Source organism: Spodoptera frugiperda, chromosome 27 (assembly GCF_023101765.2).
Source record: "Spodoptera frugiperda isolate SF20-4 chromosome 27, AGI-APGP_CSIRO_Sfru_2.0, whole genome shotgun sequence".
In the NCBI taxonomy this organism is placed as follows: Eukaryota; Metazoa; Arthropoda; class Insecta; order Lepidoptera; family Noctuidae; genus Spodoptera; species Spodoptera frugiperda.
The window spans coordinates 10621506-10648013 of record NC_064238.1 but is presented as its reverse complement, the minus strand read 5'-3'; the positions used below and the strand labels follow the sequence as shown (position 1 = coordinate 10648013).

The following is a 26508-nucleotide window of genomic DNA, read 5'->3' as shown; positions in this document are numbered from 1 at the left end:
GGACACACGAATCTATCTTAGAAACGGTAATACTTATAGAAAAACTTATAAGGACCATTTTGTAGAGAATTTTGAGATCTACAAATTTGGTCTGAGGTATTTTTTCAAAAAACTTACGGTTTTTGAGAAAAACTCAAAAAACCTAAAATCTTGACCTTTGACCCCGAATAACTTTTGAAGCACATATGGGATAGATGGGGACTTTTAATATTTTTATCTTTATAGTAAAATAAAGGTCTGTACCAAAATTCAGCTCTGTCGGAATTTTTGATATTTCAATATCGTATATTGACCGGACTATGATAGATGTTTAGCATAATAAAACTTGCTATATCAAAATCGAAGTCTTACATTAGGCTTGCTTACTTGTTACTTTCCATATTTCGCTTTGCATATTCATCGAAAAATACTATGACACTTTACACTCAGTAATCCCACTCACTGCGTTTCATATTTTCCACAACTAACGCCTCGTCCAACTCAAGTCACCAGTGCACGTTACGTCGTTGAATATTTAAAACCTAAATACACGCCCTCTGTTATTCGAGCACAGAACTAAAACATCTAGCTACTTAATTGTACTAAAACAATTACACTCTTTGTTTTGTTACACTTAACATATGAAAACAGTTTACTTAGAACGAATGTATACTGCGAAATGACCGCTCTTGGTCTGAATACGTAATTATTTAAACAATTTTATACAAAGCCTGAAAAACTAATTTGTGTTACAGTTGTAATTATGTTTTCGACTATTGTTCCCGCTTTAATGTATGTAAAAGATATTTTCATTGTACAAACTTTGTGCTAGCTTTTGATGAATTTCCTCGCAATTATTTCGTTATATACATGTGTGTATGTGTTTGTGGAAAGTTCGTGTTGAAAATTATACGGATGAAAATATTTATATGTGTGCGATTTGAACGGTTATTTTCTATTTTTAAAAGATGGTAGATAAGGTGTCACGTTTTTTTTTAGTTCTTTTTAAAACCAATATAAACTTCAAAGCGTTTTTTATTTCAATCGCTTTTTGAAGGTCGATGAACTATTGTTGATATGGACATAAATAATGAATCCAATGACCTTTATTGACATTTCAAATATTTCTTTATTTTGAGACTATTAACTGCGATTTCACACGCGTGTTAAAAGGTCAAAATAGAACCTATGTCAATCTTCAGCATTAAGACGTAAAAGAAAGACCAACAAACAACACACACTGTCGCATTTAAAGTAGTATATAATGCATTAGAAAAATACATATTAGGTTCCTTTTTGCGACCATGAAAAGTGTCCTTTATATGAAAAGAAAAGAAAAATAATAGCTACATGATTATATTTAAATAACAACAGAGGTGCGTGAAACACCTCTATATATATGTGTGTATAAACAACTCTATACACATAATCTAAACTAAATCTCATACACATTATAACCAATAACTTATACATAATTATTACTATGAACGTTTACATCATAAATTCACGAGCCTGGACACGGGCTGAACCCACGTACTTCCATAATGCCCTGGTTTTATGAAAGGTTACTATACTGTGCATAATTTGCGTCAGCTTGTTACGTTAGAACCAGTAGCAGGTTTTATTAATCTGTCTTTATGAGTGTAGATAGTATCAGGTTAAATTATCTTAGATGTTATTTAAAAATACCAACAACGATATGAAAATAAATAGTTGTTATACAGGCTGCGTTACTGAAGTTATACATTCTTTGTGAGAGTTGTATGAACACAAAGCAAGAGCAAGGGGTTTCGAGTGCAATAATTTATACTTAAGTCGACCAAAGTGTTATTCGGTTTTTTGTAATGGTGTGGGCTAATTAAGGTTGATCTTCCACCAGATATGTGTTATGCTACGTTGCTGTGGATGCGTTTGGCTTTCACCAATCATATTAATTGGTACATAGCATAGCTTTGGTGGAAACGGACTCAGCTAAGCTATGTTTTTATATGGAAAGATGCGTGCTATGGACTGCTTCTCTACTATAGATAGATAGCTAAATAGCACATTTCTGGTGGAAAAGGCACCCTAATTCCAAGATATTATTAATAAATTATTATGATCTACCTGGAATTGTACTAGATATATTACGGCAAAGGGTGCGCCTTATTACATAAGCTTTATAACATTAGTGGTAAGAAATAAGTGTTACAATGCATCGCTTCCTAACCTTTCGGCGGAAAAAATATGACTCCAATTATGAAATTCTAAGTTCTAATATTTTACATGAACTAGACGATTGTGGTAAGCGTATTAAGAGATAAAACAGAAGCTTTTTTTAATTAGACTTAGTCTATTCACCGAAAATTAAATGCGTCAAGATCAGCTTATCCTCTCTTGAAATGAGTCGTTAATATTAAAATATCAAACTCCTGTCTACTTGACTTCGCCATTATTGTTAGTTTTATTATATTTTATATAATAGTTTAATGCTTAGTTTAAGACAAGGACCAATTTTAGTAGTCTAGACACTTTAATAAGTACTAATGGGCTTGAAATTAATAGAAAGATAAAAAAGAAAGTAAGTAAGTTTCTAGAAAGTATTATTTCGTATAATCGGTTGGGAAAAGACCTTTTTTGTCATCATAAATGAACAATAAGAAGAATTATGACGCACGACTGACTACTTAAAAGTGGGGTGCATTCATAGGCATTTATTGGATTTGTGAATTACTTTTTTTTGTACGGTGGTAACAATACACAGGACCAGAGACCCCCTTCTCAATCTTCCTAATCGCCGATTCTTTAATAACCTTTATATTGTTTCGGGTGTCCATGAGCGGCAGCGATTGCTTACCATCAGGTGATCAATCTGCTCGTATACCGGCTTAAACCATAAAAAAGCCAACAGCATCATCCTCTTTAGAATGAGTTTATTTGAATTGTAATAATTTTATAGAACTAGAAATATTGACGTGAAACAAATATTTACATGCTCTTGCTTTTTGCAGAAAAATCGCAAGATTAAAACTGTTCTCTTTTACGAGCTTTCTAAAAATATTCACGCAAATACTCACACTAAACGTAAGACGTGTTCATATTTATGCAAAACACAATAAAAATGTTTATGATACTGTTTCGGTACATTGTTTATTTACAAGTTAATATGTCAACTGCAAACCTCCCCTTTCCCTCTACAATCCTGAATGCGATGCGGTCAAATAATGTAATATTTTATTTACAACTTTATTCCTCGGCTGTCGTCGCCTCGCGAACTTCACGCCCCAAGAATACATACAAATGTCGGTGGAAAATTTCCAGTTACTTTTGTTACTTCTCAACTTTGGTATAGAAAGAAATATTGTTAAATATTTTTCCTTTCAATCTAGTACTTGTGATTTTTTGGTATTGTTCTTAATAACAGATAAAATGAACATTTCGGTGTTTAGACAATGAAACGATGATTCGAATACGAGAATTTTCAAAACTATCTAACAAAGAAGGGTCCTACCCATTTATTGTACAACGCTGAACAAATCCCTTTTCACACACGGAAAAGGTTAAAATTAGAAATGACGATATTTTCCTTTACCGTTGGTCACTGGCCCCGGTCGGCAACGCACTTGTATTTACCATCAGGTTATCCATCTGCTCGTTTACCGGCTTATACCATAAAAAATACAATAAATTCTGAAGTAAATTTTGCGCTATGATTCGTGATGTAAAAACTACTTTGTAATTAATAATTTTGTTACTTAGATTTTAATTTAAACCGAAGTTTAAACAATAAAAACTGTGTCACGCAAACGTTAACGAAAACCTTAATTTTAAGCACTTAATAAACTAGGTAATTAAATGTTTTATTCGGTCTAGATTCTACAAATGAAATAACTATTTTATGCCCATTTCGTTTTAAATGCTTATTCAGGATATTTTATTGTACTTACTTTTCTATTTGAAATACAACTTGGCCTTAATTGTTGTGCTGTAACCAAAATGTTACTTTGAACTCATTACTCTAATGTCTAATGAATTTAAAATAGTGTTAATTGTAATACATACGTTTTAAAATGTGCTTTGAAAGTCATAACACACTTATAAAAACGATTACTGTTCGGCTCCAGCACGATGTTGTTCCGAATTATGGCGCGCCGTAGGCACGATGACAGCTAACGGTAGCTGCTAAAATAAAATAAAGAAATAATTGTACAGATCCTCAAATGACTGAAGTACTAACTCTTATCCATTTTTTCTAGAAGTTTTAGGTCTGGAAAGACGGTCTAGCCTATCAAAACAGACATAGCCGTTACTAACCCTAGCAATAGCTGAAATATTTTTTGCTGATCTCAATCCGAAGTAATATTTTGACAAGATATCATATTTTTATAGGCAATTTGTTGAGATGGTCTGCCATTATAAGTATTGATTTTACTCAGTTTGTTTGAAATTTAGATCAAGATTTTTGTGGCTATCACATTTTTGGTTACCTCGTTGGTCTAATAATCGCAAGTGCGACTGTCGCGCCAGGTCTAAGTCAAAGTCACTGTCAATTCTTAAAGTCAAAGGTCTCGGGTTTAATTCCCAGGTTGGGCAAAGTATTGCTGGACGTTTTTCAGTTTTTCGATAATTTCTCAATCAGTACGTATCCTGAAAATGTGTCCGGTGTATGGCAATACATGGAACTTATAATACGAATGGTTAAAAGTGGGTGTACATCGTACCGTGACATTACGAGTAAGTGCTGATAATGCGTGACGGTAAAAAAGTTATTTATGTTTTAATTTTCTCTATCTTTTTACTACGTTGATGACCTATAAACAATTCAAACCGTATATTCTACAGTCGCAGTATCGATCTCTCAAGCAATGAGACGACGAGGTAACTTTTTAATTATTTTCTCAAAAAGAAAACATAACTCAGCAAAAACCGTTATTCATAATTGAGTCACGTGCGAAACCGGGAAAAGCATTTGTAACTGCAAGCAGAGTTTCTACTGCAGAAAATTCTTGAAATTAGAGTAATGATTCTTATACCTCTACTTTTAAGATTGAAAATCGTTTGGCTTGTGGAAACAATAAAGAAATATTAGTTATTCTACTTGAGTAGACTTCGGGCAACAATTGAACTGGCATGGAAATAAATATTTATATTGTGTTCTTTAATTATAATTTCTTTATGAGTTGTTTTATGCCTCGTTAACTAAGTAATCACAACTGCTGAGTATATCGTATTAAGGTCGATATTCAAGTGTAAAATGTTTTTAAAGTTTACCAATACTATTAAGGGTGTGATACTTATAATCATTTTCATCAATCACCCCTAAACCATCTTAGTAACCATAATATGAGTTTGCTTTACGTTTAAAATAATCGAAACCAGAGCGCTGTGTAAAGTAAAGCGCACGAGAATCCTATACATCGGAAACTTGAGCTGCGCATCTTACTCGCACAGCTACATAGCTTAGTATGGTGGAAACGGTCACAGAGTTTTAGAGCTTAGCTATTACATCTTCGTAGCAAAGCGTAGAGCTGTGTTATGTAGCTATCTACATAACACATCTCTGGTGGAAAAGCAGTCTTAGACTCGTCCTATATTATTCTAGGAATAGTGGTACCTAATTGAGTAAGCACCAACTCCAATTAACGTAAACGTCTCCACTTCTTCAGCGAATAACAACATTATACAATATACCCTTGTGTACGAGTCATACAAAATAAACTAAAATACATGGATATTTTAGTGCAATTAGTAGTCTTGAGCACGTACAAACATTTCGAGTTCTCAAGTCGAAATGAAGTCTGAGATAATAGACTTAGAGTCAGGTAACAGGTATAATTGCACAAGTTGGATAGCGTTTAGAACACATGCGGTTAATAAGTGCCTAGAATAGGAGTAACTTCGAACTTGCATAACGAGAAATTATGGTTGACATAATTATCTTTTCGCTTATTATATAATAGAAGCATTTAGTTGCATTGTGTTAATGGGATTGGTAAATACTGAAGATAGAATCCGCACTGAGATATTTTATAGGAGAGGAGGCAAATGAACAAAAGGATCCCCTGATGATAAGCAATCAGCGTCGCTCCTGAACACGCGCAAAAATAGGAACTGTACGGTTGGGGCGGTGACTGGGCCTGGGACCCACGGAGCAACTCTTTGTGTGATCCACAAATAGTTTTTTCGGATCTGGGTGTCATGTGCATGTGAAATTGTATGTTTATAACCATACCCACGATATAGGAGAAATCCTGATATGGGCAAAAAAGAAAATGAGGTACAAGGGCGTTACCGGCCTTGTCAATTCCTCATAGGAAGGGAAAGTTTAGGCATACAATTGGGCGCAGTACGATAAATATTGCTTTCATATTATGATTGATTACATGAGATTGGCGTGGATTTAGTTAAAAAATACAATACAACTAGGTATTCATATATTTTGAGCACCTGAATTCACATTTTGATGACCGTTTCTATAAAGATAAAATAATGTAGCTACATAAAAGCATATACCTACATAGACATCAGACGAAAAGTGAATGGTAAAGACGCCATTACTGAAAAAGGTTACCGTTGAGTTACTCTTTGGGATCAGACCCCTAAAAAGAAAATCTCTGAACAATTTGCTCTATTTAATGATGGGTAAGTTAATGGCGATCTGAAGTGATGCGACGGAAACTTATTTGGACTGTCAAATGGAAAATTGCGTCTTGATGTTGTAATGTCTCTAGAGTTTTGGAGATTTTGTTTTAATCGGCTTCAAAAAAAGGAGGTTTTCAGTTTGACCTGTATTTGTGTATGTGTGTATTTTTGTTTAGTTGAACCGATTTTGATGCGGTTTTCAGTATAGTATTTTTCAGACTTAGGAGAAGGTTTTACGGATATTACGTAACTTTAAAAAAGGAATGCGGTAAAGAAAATTGAAGGCGGTTAAGTTTTTTATTTAACAATTATTCTGTATACAATTATGTCAATTTTTGTTTTAGAAAGAGAGAAAATTACAAAGTATCAATTACTGTTTAATACCTACTTGCTTTAAATTCGTTTCTGATTACGCTGGTATTCTTGTAAATCACTTTGTAGTTTCAACCGACCCCCATAGAATAAAGGCCTTTGACTTGACTTTGACGATTAAATTTTTCATGTTGTACATACCTCTGTACAACATGAAAAATTTTAACAGGGGAAACAAAGGTCACAGTTCCCATAAGTTGTGCAAGATGACTTATGATATTTGGTACTAACTGGCATATGAAGAAAAAGCTGGTAATAAACCTCAACAACGAAACGTGACATTCTAAGTATTTCATATTACACCACAAAAACTTCGTTTAGTCCAATTATACACTCACGTAGCTTTGGAAATATGTAAGTAGGTACTCGAATTTTCTTTTACGAATACCTATTGAACGATATTTTATTTTTATTCGGTTCATTTACGTTGACAGCGCGCCTACTGATTTCTAAGAGCTAGGTTCAATGTTCTTACAAAGAAAATATAATTCTTCTATCTACACAAAGACTCAAAATTTCTATTCATTGATTTACAATTTCACGTATAGGTAGATAATAATATATACCTACCTACTTAGGTATACAATATACATAAACGAATAAACGCTTCATTTGTGACGATTCCTAGAATAAGTACCATTTTTCTATTTATCAAAGGTGTCTAACCTGTCAGTAATTTATATCAATTTAAGGACTTGTTTCACAATATCTGGATAGCCGCTATGTATCAGATAACTTTGAATTAAGAACGTAATTTGTATGGACTATCTGTCATATAAGTTTATCGGGCACTTATATGAAGGTGGTGAAACAAGCGCTTAGGATTTTTCCAAAATTTTCAGTTGTATCATCTTGTTCCACATTTTCTGGATGTAGGTGGTTCTGAGTGATCTCTAATTAATAATACTAGTTAAAGAAATCTATTCTGGATCATTGATTACGTAGTATATTAATATTTTTAAGTAAAAACACGAAATGTTTACGTAAATAGACTCCATATTTGTATACGTACAAACTAATAAAACACACAGGTGTAGTGTAGGGTACTCTTTCATAAATTTTTACATTTCTCATCTAGAACCCTTTCCAATTTGGTCTAAACGTATTGCTACACAAACAAGAAATAGCAAAAAATATTTTCCCAGCACTCGGAACCGTATACCGTAAAAGAGTATTTATTTACTCAATAACCGCATACCTGTTTCGAGTAGTTTTGAAATGTTCCCCACTAGAATTTGTACGAAACTAGTATTGTCTCGGTTAGGTAAATTTGTTAGTAAAACTTGGGAACTTGGCCTCGCCGAAATTCGGTCTCGAACCACGATAATTGGGTTCGGCAACAATTTTGCGATGGCGGTTAGAGTCCGTGGATGTAGGAATGTGAGAAGGCCATATTTGAAAGTTTATTGTTAATTTTGGGACGGTCATCGGTATGTTTGTGTGTGGTAGCTAATGCGTGCCGAACCTTGATTGGTGTGTAGGAAGTTTTGAAACTGTATACTCGTACATTTTTAGGAAATTGTTTGATCCTATCCACGATGTTATTTAGGTGTTATTTTACTTTTATACTCGGGTATTCATTTTAAAATCTTTCGTATAATCCCAGCACAAATATGGCTTTCACATTGAAAATCCTAATTTCGCTTAAAGCTGATGAAAATCAGATACAATTTTAACGAAAAACCATTTTACTAAAACAAATTACATAAGCAGTTACCTGTGCCGAGGGCGGAGCGGGACCAGGCAGTATGCTATTAAGTTTTGTGAACACATGAATAATTAAGCAAAGTTGGTTAATGGTTTGGAACACGTAAATTGTAGAAAACTAAACTACTCGTACGGGATTATGACGCACTAAAGGTTAAACTATACAAACATCGCTCTGATGTCGTTAGGAGCGATTTTGATCAATACGCTGCGCTATTTTTGGGCAGTCTGAGTACATACTGACCCGATTTATAGAAAAAACAATAAGAGACTGTTGATAAACTGCTTACTGCTAAATAAAATGGACTTAAAAAGAATTGTATTTCGTACTAGCAGACCGTGCGAACTTTGTTTAGATTTTTTTTTTCATATAAGAACCGTCTCTCTTAGTATTAATTAACCTAATAAAATATAGTCAGTAAAATCGGTTTAGCTGCTCTTGATATTTGCATTTAGCAACATATTTAGCGATCCATTTTTATAATATAAAGTTGTGATGAAAAGTAAAAAAGCTTTATTACTAAATGACGCTCTGTGATTGTTACCTATTTGTAAGTAGACAGTTGAATAGAATGATAGACAGACATGACAATCCAAACGACGTTATTGATCAAAGTAACGTCCAAGTAAACAACAACCTCAAACACAATTCAACAAAAAAAAAAAACACAGTTATGTAAAACACAAACTAAGGAACACATCACGTAGCCAGAGCCACCCATCAAACATAAAACGTTAATCTTACAAAACTAAACCCGTGGCTTCAATCTCGAACCATCAGGCGACTTCAAAAGAATTAGACGCTCTGTTTGCCACGAAGGTTGAAAGATACAAAGTTGATGCGGCCCAAGAACATGACACTGCTTTTGTTCGGCATGACAACGGTTGGACATGTGCGGGCACACCCGGAAATAAAGGATATGACATGAAGGCCTTAATACTCTTACATTTTTGATCTAGAGCAAAGCATTCAAAGGCCTTTTGAATACTTTTCAAGGGATAAAGATTTGTTTTGATTTGTATAAGCTTCTCAGAATGTTGGTGAAGTGTGGTTTTCTGATTTGTTAAGTCGGTTTTGTGTTTTATGAAGATAGTGTAAACATATGCTATTCAGTTCAAGATCTCAGAAAATGCAATTGCAAGACAAAATGTTCTATTATTTGATGATTTTATCCATTGAGCTTAGTAGAACAATCCTTTGGAAAACATTGTTTTCCAATGAAAAACGTATACGAAAACTTAACTGTACTCTTAATCTGATTCCTATGGTATAAAAGTAATATTTCATGAAACACCGGGAATAAAATCTATTCAACTTATTCACTAGAACTATAAACAATGGTCTTTAGATAATCCGCTTTGAAAAATTTTCAACCGAAATTTCTACCTAGAAACTAGACTTACCATATTCCGGACATATGATGCAAAAACCCACAGCCAGGAAAAACCCGATCACTTCGCCACAGAATCCTTTGAAGGCCATTTTTACCCTTTTTGTTTAACCAACGCTCGCTTTTACCGACATCTTCACTCTTTCTATTTTTCACAATTTCTCACTAAAAACCCCTCAGCACACTCATCGTTCTTTGTATAACGTCCGACTTTTTAATCGACATCGTTCTTCTGAGGAGAATTTGTCTTCCGACGTTTCGGCTGCGAAGCGTTGCGGTTACATCTGGAAAGAAAGAGCATTCATTTTAAAATTTTATTCCAAGAAAATGCAAAGTTTTTGGTGCTTTCTAGACTTGAAATATATTTGGTTAGAATTTGATGTTTATAATTTGTTGATTTAAGTATGGTGAAACAGGTTCAAAATTGTTATTTCATACACCAGTACCCTTAGTACGAGTTCGTTTTACATTGAACGAAAACGAAACGAGAGCTCATTCTGCGCCCCGATTGATTGGTTGGTTCATTCGTTTCGGCCAATTAGAGCCCCGAACGCGTTCTCATTTCGTTTTCGTTCAACGTAAAGCAAACTCATACTAAGTGTACTGATTATTTTAATTAAATATAAAATTAAATAGCTGAGCTTCTAACACTCTCATCCTCCTAGATTATAACCAACAATTCTGAAACTACACGCTCTCACATAAAATATGTTAGAACCTAATTACATTACAAAACAGCCACCTATTTGCTGGGGAATGTGTAGGACTTCATAAGCAAGCAAGGGTTCACCAAGTTATTTTAATAACAGTTTCTACACACTTGCTTCTTAACTCACGTTCCAAGGTTTATTTTAAATTGGTACTTTATAGTGTTTCCTGACCTTATAAGTACCAAACTAATTATTATAGTTTATAACAATTATACATGTGTATGAGTAGGTGGACATTGGTTATTTATAGTGTAATCAAATTGAAATAATCAATAGTACAGGACAGGTAATAGTACGAGTAGTTAAATAGGATTTTTTTCTATAATTTCAATTGAGAACTTGTGAGTAACATTGACTAAATAAAGCCTGTTTTTAAATTAAGGGGATCTTCCTTTAATATCCTTTACCACCTGCAATTTTTTTCAGTCCAGTAATCAGGTCCCTAAATCCTTCTCCTAAGTCTGAAAAATACCATGCTGGAAACCGCATCAAAATCAGTTGAGCGAAACAGCAGATAATAGCGCACAAACATGCATACATACAGGTCAAATTGAGAACCTCCTTTTTTGAAGTCGGTTAAAAATAAACACTGATATAAACCTCTGAATTTTTATTCTTCACACTTGGTATACCTTCATTTATATTCTCTTGGGAAGAAATTAGTTGGAACTTGTCTTAAGCTTATTTTCTCAGGTTGACAATTTTTTTCAGAGTTATAAAATAAAGATATGTTTCCACTATACATAGTAACATCAAAACCCAATACAGGGCTGTGCATCATAAAAAATATTTATGAGTGGGTTTTCATGACACAGTTTTGGGTCAATAGAAAGGCCAGCCGACATTGTTGTTCCGCCATTTTGTGTACAGACTAGTTTTACTATACACATCAAATATCAATAAAGTTATATAGCAACGCTCTGAAAGCCATACAACAAAATAGCTGAATACAAATTATATGAGGAACATAAATAAGATGTATGAAACTTTGAGAGTCTTCAGCCTAAAATAACTCACAGAGATACTTGATTTAAATGTTCAACAAAAATACTCAAAACAATGAATAAAGAAAATTCTTTTCAAATTAAATAAATACAACAAAGATCCACTCATCGATTCTTAAGCACAAAACACCCACAATCCGAAAACGTAAACAAACAAATAAATAAATAATAATAAAAAAAAACAAATTACGATTTCCAACATTCAATAAACTCGTTTACCGGGCCGTGTTATACAAACGGTTTTTCACACAATACACGAAGCATAATTATTTGTTGAACATGTTACAACTGGAAGTGACCTGAAAAGGACGACGTGTATTGTTGGAAGGCGTCCGAGGCAGAAATTGTATTGTGTCCCAGCTCTTTATGTACCACAGCAATGGGACTGTGCTACCTATGTCCGTTCTTTGTCGCTGTCACCTATACAAGGTTTCTTACGTTCCGTTTGCACTGTTTTAGTTGTCGCTAATGAAGTGGAAACGTACTGGAATGGGCACTTTCGAGAGTGCACCTGTGTTTCAAGGGTTAACGAACTGAATGATTTTGTTTTCCTTCCATTTTCTAAATAAATAAACTTTCAAGTAGAAACACATCTGTCGGCGAGCTAGGAAGAATTTCTTTTAGTTTTAATTATACTTAAGCAGAAAACTAAGGCTGTGTTTTCTAAAAAAACAAGTTCGCAATTTATCTAATCCTAATGAAGTAATAAAAATAATTCTGGAAAAAGGAAATAAAAGGGAGCTTGTGATTACTCAAAGAGACAGCCAAATCCTATCATTTCTTCGGCCTACAATCTTTTTTCCAATTTGTCTTAATGTTAATGCTGACAAAACAAGATTCCCTTCACTTCGGGGCCTGCCTTACTTAATGCCAACTCTAATGTTGCCAAATATATAAAAATATCAAAAGAAAATGGGTACTGCAAATTGAATTATGTTCACACATCGTAATCAAAGCCGAATGTATAATGTTCTTTGTGAAAAGTATGACAAACGTGACTTTAATATAAATAAGAAAAATATATTTTTTTAAAACCAAATAAAGTTTGTCGAAGGCCACAATATAATATAGAATGGAATAATTTGAAATGACAAAAGAGAATCAATACTAGACTTAGTTTATCGCCTACGGGTAAATGTAGGCGTATATTTATATTGGTGATTGATTTAGATATTTTTAAATAGGTCTCTCGTCAAACCTAGTCCTTGAATAGTGCTGACGTAATTCCAACAATAGTAGAAATATGGTTTTTTCCACAATGAACACTTATACATTGATTAAATGTTGCTACTACGTATATGTGTAAATAATCAACAGAGAATGTGTTATTTATACAAAATCGACTAAATCTCGCCTATTATCTCGACTTACACGTGCGTAAAAAATGAAAATACCTCCGTAATAATTTTCCCTATAACAATATAATGAAATTTTATCAACAATAAATACAAAATCGCCAACATCCTTCCATAGATGTATCCATTCTTCACTCGAGCCCTCATAAACGGGCTATAAAAATGAGTCTTGTATTGACAATAAAAACGATTTTACGCGATACTTCAAAACGTTTCCCAACAAATGTAATGTGATACATGTGATTACTCGATGAAAGTAAAACAGTAGATACTTTGATGGCTTCGTACAAACAGAATGAAGTACTGGAAAATGAAAAAGAATTTATAAACAGATTGGAAACAATACAAATACAGGTTGTTTCATGTATTGATCAATACAATTTAAAAACGATACATAACTAAAACCTAGACGGAAAAGCCAACCATTAAATATTAAATATGAAACATACATTTCAAACTGATTAGTCACAAACCAAACTAGAAACAGCATATTTCAAAGAAAATAGTGGGTTCAAAGTGCATGAAGGAAACAGAAATCTTTCTCATACAAAGGAAATTTTGAAATAATAATTCTGATTTATAACCAGAACATTCCGTGCCAAGAGTAAGACATGGTGCATAAGCACTGCCTCAGCTTGTAGAAGTCAAGATGTGAACAACACTAAGAATGCATGAGACCGGACAAAGTAGAAAAGTTTGCGTCATAAAGCAAATCCTTGCACCGGAATAATTCTCAAAAGTTGTTTGTGACGTGGCACGTTGGAGTTTATTCCCAGCGGTTAAACAGGGACAATTTAGAGAACATTAAAACTAGTAAGGCCTGTAGGAGCTTTTAGCGTTATCAACACTATTGTAGGTAATGACACTGGTCGTTTGCTGGTAGATGATATCAGAATTGCTGAATTCGAACTAAATGGGTTGGAATTGTTTAACGCTAGAACATTGTGATTGTGAGGTTTCGATAAAGAAAAATTACTATGATATGTAGTGTATTTTTCTACATATAACAAAATTGAATAAAGTTTCTGATATAGCCTTTCAGATTTGTTAAACTAGTTTTCGAAATTTAATTTATTCATCCTTTCTTGGTTTTATGACCTATCCTTCAAAAATAAAAACAAACCGTAGATAAAGAAGTTTATAATAACACAATTTTAAAACTAAGTAACGTCAAAAAGAGATTCAAAATAATAACCAATTTAATGTTTACTACAGCTAATCCCACAATCAAAAACTTTATGTTAACCAAAAATTCACGAACAACTTCGATCGTTTCGCAATTTTTTCTTCTCAAACTTGAAGATTCAGATTCGAACTGTCTTGTTTACGAGTATTTATGAGTTCACCCACACATTATTTACAAGTTTCCCTTGATCGCGATCAACTGAGATTAAACCTGTCACGTTTGCTGTGAAAACGGCGAAGATTTAGAGAGAAGAGTTACAGAACTCATTTGCATTATAACACTCTTAAGTTGTAGGCGATGTAAAAAGTTTACGATCTTCAACCAACTAAGTGAATTTATGGCTGGCTATATCTTAACTTGGATAGGGTACGTTAAGTAGTGTTTTGTTTTGTGGCTCTAGTTTGGTTTTTAAATTACCAGTTTATTGAGTAGGTAAATTGGGTAGGGTAGATGATTTTAAAATATTAGACACATATTTCTATTTACTTACGGAAACAAAAACTTTCGCGATTATATCGATTTGAAATTTCGCGTGATGTCACTTCTAGGTACATTTTATACGCAGAAATGACGTTTTTGCTGCAAGTCCTAAACTTTGATCCGTTTTAGCTAAGTATTGCTATCTTAATATTACAAAATAAAAAATATGTGTCTAATATTTTTTTATTACCTAACTGACGGACTAAATAGCTTTTTAATTTTCATACCCCGTCATTATCCCTATTATTGCGTAGTAATTATATTTTTTCTGGACTGTTTGAAATGGTTTAAAGTCAAATTTTATTATTATTTTCATTGTCTACTTTTGGTATTTTCGTCTTCAAAACTTATTTTGTCTGTCATCCATTGCGGAATACTAAAATAGATTGTGAAATAGCTTCCAAACTCAACTTTAATTGCGAACAACCTCGAAAGTATATACCAGACGTTAAAAAAGTCCTTAATGTAAGGTAAAAACTTCGTGGTATCTCCATTATACCTGAAATATTGTACAATGCTGTTTAACTTTACTTTTATACAAAAGTTTCGTCATGGACGTTTTGTTTCGTCCGATCGAAACATCATAAAACTAGACCGGCGCTGCCCAAACTTTTAGACAGAAAAACTTCTCCTAGCATTTTTCATGAACTTGCCTTATCAAGTAAATGTAGAGGCGAAACATGAATATAAATGGTCCAAGGCTTTTTGCTGTTTTTCGAATTTATGTTTTATGTCAAGGGTATAAAGAGCAATGTAGAAAATATTGAGTGTGCTTTGGTTGTATATTGCAACTTTATTATAGAAGAATGTTGCTAAGTTATACATATGAAGGTTAGTCCGTTTATAAGTGACCATCCTTATATCAAGAATGGTATATTTTCTTTGTCTAAGAATTACTTAAACAAAGAAAATATACCTGTAGAACCAAAGCCACATCAAAAAGACGTATTGTGACAATCAACATGGCAACAAGAATGTGTAGGTTCACATGGATACACAAACTATGAATAACCAGCATAAACTAACCGTTGAATGTTCGAAAAGATCATACAAAGCGAGGCCATAGTAAACTGGCTTGGTAGCTGTATGTGTCTGATTCTAAGAAAAAGTAGAAAGGAGAACTTATGATCTGTCTATTAGATACCCGCGTACTAAGGCGTAGCGTTTTTGTCACACTAATTATACAATATAATAATTAGTTCTATACCAAGAATTTCGATTTCGAAAAACTCATTATAATTTTGGTGTGACCCAGACATTAAGTATAATTATACTATATTTATACTATATAGTGATATAGAATTCGTTGAAAAGTAAATCGCGAAATATTTACTTGTGTTAAGCGTATTAAAGTACTTATTTTATATTGTAATTCCAGGGAATTTATAATTACAGTATTAATGCCTTATTTGTTTACACGTTAATTTACCAATACATAATACTAGTTTCTGCTAGCGGCTTCGATCGCGTCTCCGTGAGATAAAAACCTATCATCCAAGTCAGCTCATACCCTATCTGTATATCAAATTATATCAAAATCCGTTCTGTAGTTTTAGCGTGATTGACGATCAAATATTCAAACAAAACAAATCGGATATAATATTAGTGTTACTGTGGTACATTTGATGCGTGACTTAAAAGTATTAGATAGCTCAACCATCACGGTACATGAAGTATGTCTAAAAACAGATTTTATAATATCTATCTCTCCAAAGTTTATACCCAGATATAATAGCACCAATACCAATACTTTAAGGCCACAGCAACAGAATAAAAGGGTACATTCCACTAAAATATTCACGACCTAAAAACCCAGTCTCAGAAAATTCCCCTAAATAATAAAACTGTCAGAGGATATTTTTGGTGAAACTCCACCCTTCAATATGTCAATATTCATTCCGTGTTAATGAAACAAGGAGTTCGTTTCCGCAATTCGAAATGTCACTCACGTTTACCCTAATGAGGTAAACGAAGCAACAGTTTCGGATGAGTGAACACAAGACATTTTTATTATCTTTTTTTATTATTCGTAATGAAATAGATTATTTTGTTCGTCTATTATTAGTAAAGAGTATCTTGTTCAATTTTCGAAAGATTCTCGCGATAAAGATAAATGAAAAGGAGGATAGAAATTATGTCGTGAATAAAAATAAATGTTCTAAACCACTTAAAGAATAATCAATTTATAACATCTCGATGATGTTGTTTTAATTACAAATCGTGCCATAAAATATGGCATAACTTAAAATATCATGCAAAAAATCATTTTCCCAAAAAGAATCGTCATAGAAACGTCAATAATTTGGCCCAACAGAGATAACGGGGCAAGAGTATCAAAAATCTATTTAGTCCAGTTAGGCAATACAAAAAATATTAGACACCTATTTTTTTTCATTTCAACGCTTCGATAAAACGAATCAAATTTTAAAAGTGTGAGCTACCTACGAAATTTCCAAGTATAAAATGTACCTAGTGACGACACGCGATGTTTCAAATCAATATCAAAGAAAATAAAAACTACGTAGGTATCGATTGTTAAAAAAAAAAACATCCCAAATGGACATTGATATAAAAATGAGTCATGTATCCTATTATATTAGTGAGTATTTTCTAGAACAAAAAAGTATTAGCATTGTTTCTATAGGAAAACAAAGCAAAAATAATACATTATTCTTCAACAAAATAACAACGGAAAACTGCAGTAATTTAACAGAATACTCGTAATATTCGGTTCATATTACAAAATAATATTTCGAAAGCAAGAAAAGTCACGGAAACTTACACAAACAAAAATAAGAACATTGTAACTCATTATAACTTTGCCTATGGGCAAACATGAAACTTGTCGGTACCTATATGTTTGCCGTAAACTTGGCATCTTTTCCAAAAGGAGAACTTCCCTTTATTACTTCAAAAATGTCTATTAAAATGACGAGATGGCTTTACTTAAGTTTTAACACTGAACGCGTTATGGCAATTAGGAATAGGGTAGACTTTGTTATTAGACGTTGTAATCAAAAATATAAAATGAGACAATAACCCTTAAACATGGAAATTTAAGTGTGGGAGAGACAATGGGCCGGCTCGACCAGAGTGATACCACAGCCTTACAGAAAATCGACGTGAAACAACGCTGGTGTTGTGTTTCGTTGTGTAAGTAAGGTTACCGGAGGCCCAATTCGCGATTCCCCAACAACCTTTAAATTCCTAACCCCTAAAAGGCCAGCAACGCACTTCTAATGACTCTGGTGTTTCGGGTGTCTATGGGCGGCGGCGATTGCTTACCATCAGGTGCACGGTCTGATCGTTTACCGACTTATTCCATAAATAAAATTTGTACGTACGGTTTAATGGCAATAGTAAATAAACGAGCAACAAATGACCTACATTCAGTTCAAATAGTAACCTATGTATTATCGAAACCTATATTTTTACTCACAAGTGCCAATCAACCAACAAATAGATACGGTACGTATTTTCTTACATAGATATTACAACAATAGTCGTAGCGACTGTTGCTACCACAACCCGTTTTAATAGGCAGCGGTGCCCCAAAAAACATAAAACAGAAACGAAACACATGAAACTAGGTATTCTAAAATGAAATAGCACACATATCCGTGTAAAATATATCAAAGCTACAACTGCTGGCTATTATTGGGAATTTCCAAACTCAATAACACAGCCTGATCCGGAAATTGAATGTTCAGCACTCGTACTAGATCAACGAGGTAGTTCACTTTTTTTTAGTTCTAGATTTTTTCTAGCCAATATTTCGCTTCGTATCTTATAAGAGATTTCATTATTTTCGACATAAACTTAGAACTAAGTATACAGTTTTATCGATTAATTTTCTTTTGCTCCCAATTACATTTACAAGTTGAAAATTCACATGAATCGATCGATTGTTCGGTTTTGTGTCTAGCCATAAAAAAGTACTAGCCAGAATTTAACATCAATTATGAAATTTTCTTGGAATTCTGATTTCTCATAGTCATTGCTACGAGTATGATTAAAATTACTGGAAAAGTAAATAATGATTCATATACCCGAGTGAACCATACCACTACTTATGTCTTTAGTGAATCATAACACTACATGTAAATGGTACAATAATATAATAGCCAGCTTTAGTACTGTATACCATACTTTATATACCGTATTTTAACACTCACATCCTACTATAAACAGAAGGAACTACTTATGAGAAGTGTCTGTCGTTTTCACTGAAGAAGGAAAAAAGCGTGAGCCATGCATACAGAGATAGCATCATTTATCACGCGAAGATACATTCCTTTTACGCAAGAAAACTGCGTATTTGAATTGCGTACCTTGGAAAGGGTAGCATAGAGAGTGAAAATTTACGGCAGGGAAGTAAAAGGTGTGTTAGTTTAGTTATGTTTGGTGTAGGTACTGTACTTGATTTAGAGTTGAAATGTTCGAGGAACGTGTAGTTAAAGATGCGACTATAGAGGCAGGAGGTACTAGTATTGATTTTGAGTCTGATCTAGTCTGTTAATTCGGAGCTATGGACTGCTTAGCGGGTTACCGGAGTTCCGGCTCGAAAAGCAGGAGTAGGAACGGGGTGATTTTTAGCAGGTAAGAATCTGACGCTTCCTCTCGCCTCATCTAAGGCGAGAGAAATCATTCGATGACTTTCATCCCTCAAAAAAAATCCTAGTATATTAGGTTGTCTTTTTTGTATTTGTGTACAGGAGTAGGCACTCGACTTCTATTTTCACAACGATTGATTTAATTAATAGTCCTTCAATATAATTGAATGGTTGTTGACTAAATAATAAATGAAGTGTACTTCAAAACCGTTTATTTATAACAATTATTGTTTAGATACAATCATTAATTAGGTTGAAAATCTTGAAACAGTACACACACACGAAAGAGAAACACAAATTTCTACTTTACCCAAACAGACATAAAGCCCAAATTAGTTCACCAGTCGACTTGTTAATATCCAAAACACTTCTAAATTCACATAACAGAATGAGTCTAATACATAAAACACTCACAATGTACAAGAAATTGCTAAGAAAAAGTACATTTAAACAGGAAGCGTGTGAAGACGTGCCTGAGTTCGCTTAGAACGTGACAAGGCGATGCTCATTCGGGAATCAAGACAGGGTACATATACGGAATATCAAACGGTATTGTACTCGTGGCGAATATTCCTATGCTGTACAACGCTTTAGAAATAACCTTGAGGAGTTGGCTAAGGTATCTTTAGTGCATTCAGTTTTCAATGTTAAGGGACCTATTGTAATAGGTGACGAGGCTATTGTCAATTCTTCTTCTTATGGTGCTACTTCATTCTTGATGGTTAGCCGTCAACTTCGTAAATTGGTTTATCATCATCATCATAAGCCTATATGTGGCCACTGCTGACCAAAGGCCTCTTCTCACACGGAGAAAGTGTGAGCATTATTCGCCACGCTTGCTCAATGCGGGTTGGCGATCTCGAACTTATAATTAGAAATGCCTAGGTTTCCTAACAATGTTTTTCTTCACCATTTGCCAGTGGTGTCTAAATATCAGTACTTACCGATGGTAGGTATCTAACTCGCAGTCCTATGCGTGAGAAGCGGGCGTCTTAAACCACCGGGCCACCAGGACATTGGTCCTTATTGTCAACAAAACCTATTAAAGACCAATGTCAAAAACGTTGGTAATATCGCATTAATCAATACCTAGCCAGACCCAGGAGCTGACCTGGAGAACAAATAATTTTTCATATAGTAATTTAAGATAAAAGCAGATAATAATTTCGACGAATTCCTGAAATACCGAATGTTAAATAAATCGTTATGAGTACGATAGGTACTTCATGTGGATAAAATATTGAGCTATTCAATTGAAGGAGATTTCATTGGAATGCCAAAAGAGAAAAAGGAATACGTACCAATTTATGAACAGCAAAAAATGGCAAATATAGATTTCGATAGTCTTTTGGAAATAATATATCATTGTTTGCATTTGATGAATTTTATATCCATTGCTGCAGATTTAAGATTTAAATTACTCTGAGAATTTACTGTATATGAGTTTAGCCATAGAATTGGTCCAACTATGTATCCGCTGCTTAGGTTACTGAGTAATGACTCTGAGCAGTAAATACTTGGTGTATGGTAGGCTTGATTGCATAGAGCGAATGAGCGTAATATGAGAACAACACTTGAGTACAATAGCAGTAACACTATGAAATGATAGCTGTATTTATTCATACAGCATGTATTGAAATAGAGCATTTATAAACACGTGTTATCACGACAGAACAAATATATAAAAATCAAATCTGTATTGCCAAAACTTATATTCATAATGATGTTTTGAAGATTCAAATCTCAAGACTTAAGATATATGAACAAAAGCTCGTAGATAATAAGGTTCAATTTTGCTCACTCATCGAACTGCTTGGAGAGTTAGCCGTTAGTCTTTCATGAGACTGTTAGAAAATTTTAGTACCACTAACGCGACTGCGGCGTGAAGTAGATATCGATTGATGACCTAAATGTCACCATGGTACCAACAGCTCCTGGTATTTCATGTTCGTCAGTTTGACAAACGCATCTTTTAGGCTATGCATATTATAATGATGTAAAAAAGAAATTTAAAGAAATTTTGGATTTATGTGGCTTAAAACATGACTTTGGATATATTTTTTCTACTTTAATATATAGTTAATAATTTCATCCTGAATGAACAGCCAAAATTATAAGATAATCGATTTCAAAGCTCATAAACATTCGCGACGCATAAGAACTACTCATAAATCAAACAGCATTAATTGATTTATTCCAAATACCTCTAAAACACAAACCATGCTAACCAAAACAAATCAAATTATTTCCCTCAAATACTAAACAAAAGGTAAATACGAGACGAGATCAAAATGGCATCTCAGTGTCATGGTATATTGTGACGTCACGGCACACTGATGTCAGCTCCGCTTAATATGACATTGTCTGGGCTAATATTGCCCCGACAACCCGAATGACGGCGAGATACGAATAATTATAACGTTTCGCTAGAAATCATGTTTAGGGAATTATTTGTATTTGTACGTATCACTCCAGCTTGTCTATTTGTTTTTGTGTTCATTTGTATTTAGAAAAGCTGCATGTGAGAGAAATTTAATTAAAATCACTGATGGTAATTTGTAGTGTGTTAATAATGTGTATTTTTGGTCGATAAATTCTGTCATTAGATTCCTTTTCGTAGGTGCTTAGTATAGCATTTAGCTTGATAGTTTTCGATGACGTAAATTCATTGTTAAACCATATCACCCTTTTCCATTTCCTCGATTACACAAAGCACATAGAAATATGTAGACCATTCAACAGTTTTAACTGCAATTTGTACAAAACTATGTAAATGTCAAGGTCCTCGCTTTCATTTGTACTACAACACAAACACCAAACAATGAACACAGTATCAAACGACTTCCTCTCACAAATTTAATCAACTTAAAACTAATACTTGTCTCGGAAATCCCTACTTTAATGCCCAATTCTCATGCAAAATAACAGCGATAGGCATCTAGAGAACTAATTCTGTCACAAGCCCCACAAACTGTCTCATTTCGCTGAAATATTCCTATGTTTATTCTACTCGTTAATACTAATGCTATAACTCGAAGATTACGCCCGTCGGGTACCGCGGAGGCATCTACAAAATGACTGTGATTATTCAAAAAGTCTCGTATTTTTTGGGTCCCGTACGCAGATTACGAATATTGTATAATTCGACGATTTTGCCAAGCGGAGTTGGTAGACATAGACGCGGTTGGTTTATTTTGGATAATATAGCGTGGTTTGTTTGAGGGATAGTGCTTCGAATTAAGGATACAGTACGTTTCTCTTATTGTTACTAATGTCAAAGTCAAAGTCATAGTCAAAAATGTATATTAGCTTAGTGAACAAAAAGGTCCTTATTTATAGTATGCCTTAACCTTCCTATACTCGCGTGATTTTTTGTTACAGCTATACTCGCGCGCGGTCTCACAGACCGATAGTTTGAACTGCTGTCATTTATTTTTTTCTATGAAAACCTATAAAGATTATATTTTGTTTTCAAAATAGAGGATATAATGAAACAATCATATCATGTTATAACTTGTTAATTATATATTTAACTTGACTATCAGTCTCATACAAAACAGCCTTCAAAATTGACATATTTTTCTTATGTACTATGTAAAACATATTTCTTCAAAAAAAAACTCAAATAAACTTTATTATTTTAAAAAACAATAGCTATAAGATATGTAAATCACAGATTCACTTGGTTATCAGCTTCCAGTAACAATCTTATACTAATTTTATACGTACGAAAAAGTTACGCCTATACTCGCGTCGGTCTGACGGACCGATTGGCGCCAAACACACCAACATGTGCGTTTCGCACAAACGCACTGGTGCACTAAAATGAAGTTGGCAACGAATCCGGCAGCTAAAAAAATGAAGTCGCTGGGGTTACCAAAAACAAAAAAAAATTGAAAATATGTTTCGTCGGTCTCACAGACCAATGCGCGAGTATAGGAAGGTTAATAGCCTTTTACAGACATTAATTCCAGAGATATCGGAAAAAGTGTACAAAAGCATCATTATTTTAGAGTTATTATAAAATACTTTATCAGAGTTTACAATAGTAACTCACCTTTTTTTAAGCAAATTGACAACATGCCATGTTACATGACGTGGAAAGTCCACAGGCTTCGTAATTCTTAAAATTTGTCATTTGCAGGTATTGAATAAGTACCGTACTGAAAGAGTTCTTACTAAGAAACTCGGAACCCCGCAAAATTATTTCCATGAAATAAATTTTTCAACGTGAATTCGCATCTGGTAATATTTTGGAATTTACATTATTTCACGAGAATTATTTGATTATTTTTAAATTTAAAAGGAAACTTGTGCGGTTATCACCACTCAAATAACCTTGTTAATTTAATAGGCTATTTACAACGATATTTAAAAGTCGAACGATGACGTCAGTTTACAAAATTGAGTATAAAGAAGCCTTATATTGTATACACTGCAACAATTTTGTGAAAGGAAAATAGCGAATATTTAAAATGAGATTAAATTTCCTTGGTGAAATATAAAACTGGAGAATTTATTTATATTGCGCAAAGACAATATACGGCATAAAATGTTCATGGCTTTTTCGTTACTATCAAATAAAATGTTTAATATAAAAAATAAAATATGTATGTATGTAATATACACTCTTCAGTATATAATATACTGACTGCACGGTTGGTGCGGTGGCTGGGCAACTGGCTGCTGCGCAACGGGTAGCGGGTTCGATTCCCGCACGGAGCAACTCTCTGTGTGTTCCACAAATTGTTGTTTCGTGTCTGGGTGTCATGTGTATGTTTGTAAACGCACCCACGACACAGGAGAAAATCCTACGGTGGGGCAACGTTTAAAAAAAATATACACTCCTTCGTATATAATGTACATTCTACTTATAATAGTCACAAGGTGGTACATCCCGGGTATTTTTGCGAAAACAAATATTTCCCAAGTGTTAAGATGTCAACGTGACAAGGACCGGCCGCCCCAGCATCCCACTGGAGAACCCAAAACTCACGTATGTATGTAGGTACATATATATAAAAACTTCCATTGTTTCGTTTTTTGTAAATATAACAAATAGAAAAATAAAACTATTTTTTATTTTAAGTATAATATTATTAGGCTGTTTTTAATTTTCCGTTAATTTTCAAAATTAGCTCGGAAAATCATATTCAAATCATTGCAATAAGGTTAGGGCTTCAATAAATATTATGTATAAGAGGGCTTTATCAGTGCGAATTAATTTGTTCACATACGTCTACCCCCTCGCAGGACGAAAGCACAATAAAATGTTATTTTACAAAATAAAATATTTTACAAGAGCGTTACAGTGTAGTGAAAGAGTTTTTGACGATACTTCAGCTACTTTATTGTCCGATAGATGTCGCTGTCGGTGATAAGAACCTTTGTACTCTTTACGTTGCTTTAAAGTTGTAATTTCAGAAAATGTGAAGAAGTTAGGTACAGTGAAGTACATTTTTAAACGATTTCTAAAAAAGTAGGTTCTCAGTTGGTCTTGTATGTATGTTTGTGCGCGATTATCTTGAGTTTGACTCACTATTTCTCAGACATAGGAAAAGGTTATAGATAATATTACCCAACTAGAAAAAATGGAGGCTCGCATTTAAATACTGAAAGCGGTTCCCATTTTAAAAAAATCTTTTATAACGTATATTAACAAGAAGAAAGACTTCTATTGCGGAGCTACGTTTATTAATGAAGAAATATTCCTCGAATAATAACCCATTAAACTACCAAACCAAATAACCAAATACCTATAAGTAACAGAACATATTCAAAAGGAAATCCAGGAACCAGTTAAGCTTTCAAACAAATTTCGGCTATCTGTTCTTGTAATTAAGGGTTTGATTCCCGTAAGCTGGCATTAGCAAATACGATAGCTGGCCACAATGCACGAACAGAATGGCCAATAAATGTTAGCTTTGTATCTCGATGTTTGTGCTTGTGATTTGTATGTGTAGTGTTATCTGATAACATGGGATACGGTACATCTAGTTATAGCGAGTAATTAGGTAAATACTATATGGGAATGCTAGATTGGATATCTTAGATTCAGGTAAGCTATGACTTACAGTTTCAATACTTCAATACTTTCTTGTTAATACTAATAAATTAAGTGTAGGAGAGCCTTGCTTCGGCACGAATGAGCCGGCTCGACCAGAATGATAACACGGCCTCACAGAAAACCGACGTGAAACAATACTTGCGTTGTGTTTCGTTATATGAGTGTGATTACCGGATGCCCAATTGCTCCCCTCCTCAATTCTTTTAATCCCCGATTTTCAACAATCCTCAAATTTCTAACCCCCAAAAAACCGGCAACACACTTATAACGCCTCTGGTGTTTTGGGTATCGATGATTGCTTACCATCAAATGATCCGTCCGCTCGTTTACCGGCTTATATCATCCCAAAAAAGGGTCGCAAGATAATTCGATCCTCGGGTGACATAAATTGCTATGTCCTCAACAATATCGCTCTTACGAATGGTGCCTTTAGACTTTTAATGTGCATGTGTACTTTTGCTATCCCCTACGGAGATTAAAAGACATGACATTTTGATTATTCATAGTAACTGGCAACGTGGTGGCTCTTAAGAAAACCACTGACTTCTTGCGTTATATTAGTACAGTAACTTGCTTACACTTAGATAATCCGCTTGGCTGTGTTTAGTTACCTACAGCTAACCGCTTTACACGAGGTACAAGCAAACTGACGACCCAGTGAGAATCTAGTTTAATGTACTGTCCTGTGTATTGTAGTAACTGCTAATACAGTCCCTTAAGCAAAACTGAATTAGGATTGATGACGTTATTGAGCCTGTATCACTTGAATAAATTTTAAATACGAAGAGCTAAACAAAATGTTTATGTATTAGGTGATCATTCGAATTGTCTATTCATGATAGACATTTTTCATACCCTTGTGCCTACCACAAGAGACATGAGGCATAACTGGAATAGTTTTAAGTCGGTAATAGTCTGGCATTCTACTGCGTGCTCCCCAGGAGACGAAGTTTTATGAGGAGGGTGGACACTAGCGTCAAAAACGTTTGACGTATCCCTCCTGTATTACTAGGGTACTGGTTG

At 33.9% G+C, this 26508-nt stretch overlaps 1 protein-coding gene across 3 annotated transcripts in view; it reads right to left on the bottom strand.

Annotated features, from left to right (window-relative positions):
• LOC118263718 (uncharacterized) overlaps positions 1-26508 on the bottom strand; it is a 110299-nt gene that overhangs the window by 49828 nt on the left and 33963 nt on the right. For all 3 annotated transcript variants that reach the window (XM_035575871.2, XM_035575870.2, XM_035575872.2), the window contains exon 2: positions 10084-10354. In XM_035575871.2, coding sequence (XP_035431764.1) covers positions 10084-10162 — 79 coding nt within the window. In that variant the 5' untranslated portion in view covers positions 10163-10354. The remainder of the gene's footprint in view (positions 1-10083; positions 10355-26508) is intronic.